The sequence below is a fragment of the Trachinotus anak genome, unplaced genomic scaffold, assembly GCF_046630095.1.
Source record: "Trachinotus anak isolate AG129_WGS33_773 ecotype Australia unplaced genomic scaffold, CSIRO_AGI_Tana_v1 ptg000025l, whole genome shotgun sequence".
Classification (NCBI taxonomy): Eukaryota; Metazoa; Chordata; class Actinopteri; order Carangiformes; family Carangidae; genus Trachinotus; species Trachinotus anak.
In genome coordinates this window covers 8,292,869-8,298,868 of record NW_027273876.1, presented here as the reverse complement: position 1 = coordinate 8,298,868, position 6,000 = coordinate 8,292,869, and the positions used below count along the sequence as shown (strand labels likewise).

Below are 6,000 nucleotides of genomic sequence, written 5' to 3'. Positions count from 1 at the left end.
TGTATTCGAATTATTTATTTTAGTCCCCCCCCCCCCCCCCCCCCAAAAAAAAAAGAAAATAAGTGGCACATACAGTGAATAAAAGATAATACATTGCTTCCATGAAGAGTTCCTTTGTTTAAAAAAAAAAAAAAAAAAAAGGAAAGAAAATTAAATTAAGAGCATAGCTAAGACATTGAGGTGTTATTACAACCTGCAGATGTATGTTCTTGTGTTATCAAGTCACACAAAGATGGGTTTGTAACAGAGTCTCTCAGGTTCAAATACCATTTCATTGTCAATCATCACAATCTTTTTGCTCAATCAGTCTGGATGAGTTATATACAGTGCAAATGTTAGGACGCATTAGCAGAACAGAACAAGTCAGAGTGAAAGTCATCATGCAGTGGCATTTTCGAGGGCTTTTTTTCTGGCTTGTCTTTCTGGTTTAAAGGCAGGATTCATGGTTTTTACAGCACACTTGAAGCTACGAGTTACTTTACAACTAAACACACGAGAAAATGAAAGAATAACAAAAATATTCAAACAAAAAAAAGTTGTTAGGACTTTTTAAAGTAATACTGTACAGTAAAACTTATATTGGAAATGAAGACACGGAGAACAATAAACAATAATTGGCATGTGTTGAATAAAAGCAATGTGCTAACTGTTACCCTGTTTGTCTGACAATGCAATTCTAACTTATTGTTCTGAACAGTGAACCATGCAGCGTTTGTCTTCATATACCCTTCGTTAGGGGGTATATTTATCATTCATCAATTGATACCAAGTGTTTTGCTTTAAGCCAAGTATTTGCTGGCCTGGCTTTTTGTAACCATTAATTTTACCGTCAGACGTATAATTTGATTCCTACTGACTGGTGATGTCACAAAGATTGTTACCGTTTACTGGCAGGGGTCGTGAAGTCTGCAAGAGCAGAGCTGATTAAAGGGGAACTCTGCCAACTTTACACATCAAAGTCTGTTTACAGGTCTTGGGGGAGAACTACTGTACACCCGAATCTCCAACCAAACCATCAGTGGTCGGAGTGCATTGTGGGTGATGTAGGCACCAGGTTTTGACAAGGAAGAATGAGACTTAGAATCAGAGAGAAAGTTGATGTTTTCACTAAAATAAAAATTCTTGATACACTTAACTGTTAGTACCTGTATCATGACATAACTGTAAAAAGAAACAGGTAAAACAGAAGGACAGAGTACTATTGTAGAAGCAGTAACCAACAGCTCTCAAAAACATCCACTCTGATCAGCTTTAGAAAACTCAAGGACCATTTAAATAACAACAGCTTTCATATGTACACAGGGAATCTCCTCAAAAATTTAAAACCTCAAGTCAGACAAATGCACAGCCACTGATGACAGCTGTGCCGAGGAGAAAAGGACAGGGCTCAAGAAAAATATCAGGTCACACAACAGCAAACAGTTGTGACATACGACCAAAATTGTTGGCTAACAACAGAGTGGAATTTGCTTCTCTCCTCCATAACAATATTTAACTTTTGTCTTGGTAAAACAGAAGTTTTTAAAGTCTCTCTCTTTAATTATGAGAACCCGAAAAAAAAACAAAAATTTTTTTTTTAAACTTGATTTCAAAAAAAGTAACATAAATATTAGTCAATTCTATAATCTACCATTAAAAAACAGGCAAAGGCACAAATATCAATTCTAGTATATGAGCAACAATCTGCTAAGATTTAACATTAAAACACCTACAAAATGGTAGAAAAAAAAAACAACCAAAAAGAAACAGCAAAACAAACCGTAGATGAAGTGAAGAAATGCATAATACATGGGTAAATATAGAAGGCATGACAATGTTATTGTAAATGTCTTTTATTCTGAAAAGCACAGTACTGTTTTGGTGCATTCACAGTGATCCTCTCTCAAACGAACTCCCCTCGGAAAGGAAGTGACTGAATGTTTTGCCGTTGCCAGCGGCAGCGCAGCCTGGCCAGTGGCGTGTCCCTCAGGTTTTCAAACTCGGAGAAGGCCAGCTGGTTGAGGATGTCATAAACTCCGGCCCTGGCAGCCACCTACCACAAAAATACATGAAATGTTAATGTGCAGGCACGACAGAAAGCCAGGCATTTTTTTTTTTAAATCTATCCATCATGACCACACAAATGCTTTGACTGTTACGTTTTCAGTTAACATGTTATCTGATGGTTTTCTTATACATGCAGCTGTTACATTGGAACAATAAGGTATGTACTGAAGGTTTGGATATAACAGGAAGTGGTAAAAAATATCAGCACCAGACAGATCTTATTTTACAAGCTGTGCATGTTTTGTGTGTAAAATCTTAATCCACAACCTACTTACTACAGCAGAAAATTAAGTGGAGTAAAGGGGAAAATATTTCCAGAAATGTGGAATTGCTCATTGCACAGCATCTGCAGGAATATCTTCCCATGTGCTGCCGAAAGCATGAATGATAATGATAATCATCCCATACTGAAGGCTCATATAAATATTCTTTAATAGTTTGTGTTTGTTGTTTAATAGGGGCAAATAAGTACATAGACCTGATGGAGCCTGTGCGGCTGGGGCTCAGCAGGTTGTCTCTGATTCTACCTGTCCACATGTCAAACTGTCCTTGAGCAAGACGATGATTAAGCCAGTGCCACGCATGATAGATCATTGACATTGGTGTGTGAGTGACTGGGTGAATGAAAGGCAACTTTTGAAATGCTTGATTTCAGTCCATTTACCATTGAAGAATATTTCTCCTTCTTCTGTAGGATGGTTCACTTTTGATTTTGTAGTAAAATATTTACCAATGAAATGTGGTCGACTGGAAGTTCAAAGTATCATAAAACTGAAAAACTACCTACCTAGCTACCTCACTATTTTCCTGTGAGGGGACAGCGTTGGAACAACACCATGGACACTGTATATGTTATTCAGTTTTTCTGTGTCTGAGTCATTACTGAATGAATGAGGACAGAGAGGAACATGGCGAGATTTCTCTTGTGAGAGAGTTCAGTGTTTGCGTTAAGCACCAGGTCACGCTGACTCATGGTCTGCTGTGGCTGTCAAACACCAGGGGACTGATGGGATTCACCGTGGACAACCAGAAACATCTGGCCATAAAGCCAAACAATACAAACAAATACAAACAAACCCTGTAGAAACCTTAAAGATTGAATACCCCATTAAAAAGTGCCACAGCTGGCCCAGTTTACTCTGCAGGAGATGCTTCAAGAATCAGTGCTGGACTGTAAACTTCAGCCACTTCATTTGATAAAAGAGCATACGAGAGACTAGGAAGGTCAACAGAGTCGGTCAAATTTATTTATTTACATTGATCCATGCATTGATTTTCTTATCACAGGCCCTTTAAAAGGATTCAAGCACATTTTTGGGGCGCTCAAGCATGCAGAAACATTGTGTCTTGCAGCTTACACTCTAAGCTTGGAATCAATACAGGACACGGCTGAACCACGGGCTGTTAGCGAGTCTGTAAGACCCTAGAAGACATCAGGGAATGACTCAGATGAGGGAATGTGGCCCAAAGTGCTTTGCCAACTCAACCTCTCCCTCCTGTCCTCGGGCAGTTAAGGAGTCTGCAGATTTTAGAGTGGAGAAGAATGCGCAAGATGAGAAATGTTTAAACAGCGGGGTAAAAAAGGGCATCATTTGCGGAAGCATATTTTAAAACTATATTTTAAAAAAATGAAGAGTATGACTGTAGTTATGCTCTTGAGGCTGTGAGGTAATCCTGCATGAAGCGCTGCTCAGGACACTTTTAAAAATGCACCGTCAGGTTGAACGCTGAGGAAGACATGCTGGAACAATGAACAGGAATAATAGTACCAAGATATCCCTTTCACTACAATGATTATAGCTTAGCTGGCCAGCTTTGTGCAGAAATAAACACAAGGCACCACAGAGTGTGGTCTAGATTACCTACTTGCTGACCATGCAAAATCAAATCTTACAATAGATATCATGTAACACTAAAACCAGTGCTTTGTAGAGTCCAACTTAAAAACCTTTCCTTAGTCCGCCTGATCAAATGATTGTGCAGTTCCTATTGTCCGGTCTTGATACAGTTTTTTATAGCAAACACATGCACCAATGTACCTTTTGGTTCATGCAGGTCTGTGTTAAATGTATTCCTGGACGGCTTCCAGCCCCACTGCTCTGTGAGCTCTTTGGTGGGAATGAATGAGTGGGTGCAGCTGAACCAGGCGGAACCATTAGTCAGTGGATGTGACTCTCAGGAGAAATTCGGGATTTGTGCTGTTAACCAGGGTACTTGACCTGACTCATCTACTCCACGGCCCAGCTGTCTAAACAGGGGAAGTGTGAAAAACCGTGTCGTAGAGGCCCATCTAATGGTGAAATCAAGGGTTTCAAGAGGATGTTGCCGGGCTGAGATGGAGGTTCCTGAGTGACGTGGGTAAGAGCTGAGAATGTTGACGTTGTGTTATCATCCCAATTTTTTTTTTTTATGAATACTCTACCAAAATCTCTCTCTTGTGTATGCAATAGTTGCCCCTTTGGAAAGTGGCTCTGAAAAGTTAGCACCCTCACAGAGGATGCCAGCTGCAGTCATGCAGAAATGGTTGGATATTTTGATACATTCTGACACAATTCATTTTCAGAACATTATTCCTTTAAACATTGGTATCACTTCATAGTCGGTTCCTTTTTTTTTCACAGCACCAACCACAAAACCTTTTCTCCGAGGACGACGCACTCCAGTGTACGTTCACCGTGTAAGTTTAGCATGCTAACATTCACCAATTAGCACCAAACGCAAGGTACAGTTCATGCTGATGGGAATGTCAATCATTTCCAGGTATTTCATCATAAACCAAAGTATCTGACAAACTGAAATCTCTACCTGATGGTGGCGCTAGATAAAAAGTCAGAGGATCACCAAAGTTATTACAATTGATCCTGAGGGGAACATGAGTGTCTGTACCAAATATGATGACAATCCAACTGATAAATGTTCAAATATTAAGTCAAAACCACAACCATAATGTGAACCTCATGGTGGTGCTAGAGTCATTAGGACACACTGTCTGGGAAACGATTGTTGTGCCAAACAATGTGGTAGGTTTTGAGATATTTCAGCAAAGATGGCCAAAGTCCTAAGGATTCATCCTCTGGGAACCATGAATGTCTGTACAATATTTCAGGAAAATACATCCAACAGTTTTTGCAATACTTTGGTCTGGACCAGAGTGGTGGCCCAATCAACCGACCAACACGCAGCTAGCATGGCTGAAAACAATAAACTAGCTTTAACTCCACTGCCTGGTTTTAGTTTCTGGTTTAGTCTCTGACAAATGTCAGCTGGACACCAACATGGCTAAAAACATGTTGCATTACCCCAACACCTGCATTTTATAACAGGTATTTCTGAATGACTTTGAAGAGTAATTCTCAGACTTGAAGTCATATAAGACATAATTAATTTAAATTTAGTCTCACTTTTATACTTAAATAAAATTAAAGTCTTGCCACAACCCTGGAACATTTTTCATGGCAACCCAGGGTTCTCCTGCGGCAGAAATAACAGCTAAAGACAACTGCATGAGATGTAGAAAGCAGCCCATGAATGCATCTGCACATTGTAAAACAAAGTGGAAAAAAAAAAAAAAAAAAAAGACTCCTTGAAGCTGTTGGTGTGTGGTAACAGGCTTTCTGGGTGACACTAAGCAGAGCTGTTGGAGAGATGCCTCTCATGCTGCACTGAAGAGATCACAAACGCCAAAACTCATTAGGGGGCTGGAGCGGAGGGAGGGGCAGGGCAGCGAGGAGGCGCTGGTCCTTCCCACAGTCGGCTATCTCAAAGGCTGCACATACCTGGCCGGTGCGGGGGGACAGGGAGGCCTCTGTGCCACACATCAAAACAGCTGGAGTGACTGATAGGGTACCCCTCCTGCAGGCATCTGTGGTATGCACAGTACACAAGTCCTGCCATTGTGTAAAGGGCCACGTTTCGGATTAGCAAACATGGATTTCAATTCCAATAACTCCTCTG

At 40.4% G+C, this 6,000-nt stretch overlaps 1 protein-coding gene across 6 annotated transcripts in view; it reads right to left on the bottom strand.

The window, feature by feature from the left end:
• The window catches only part of pald1a (phosphatase domain containing paladin 1a), a 54,713-nt gene continuing 48,713 nt past the window's right edge, over positions 1-6,000 (bottom strand). For all 6 annotated transcript variants that reach the window (XM_071461941.1, XM_071461942.1, XM_071461939.1 and 3 more), the window contains one exon: positions 1-2,032. In XM_071461941.1, the coding sequence (XP_071318042.1) occupies positions 1,883-2,032 (150 nt within the window). In that variant the 3' untranslated portion in view covers positions 1-1,882. The remainder of the gene's footprint in view (positions 2,033-6,000) is intronic.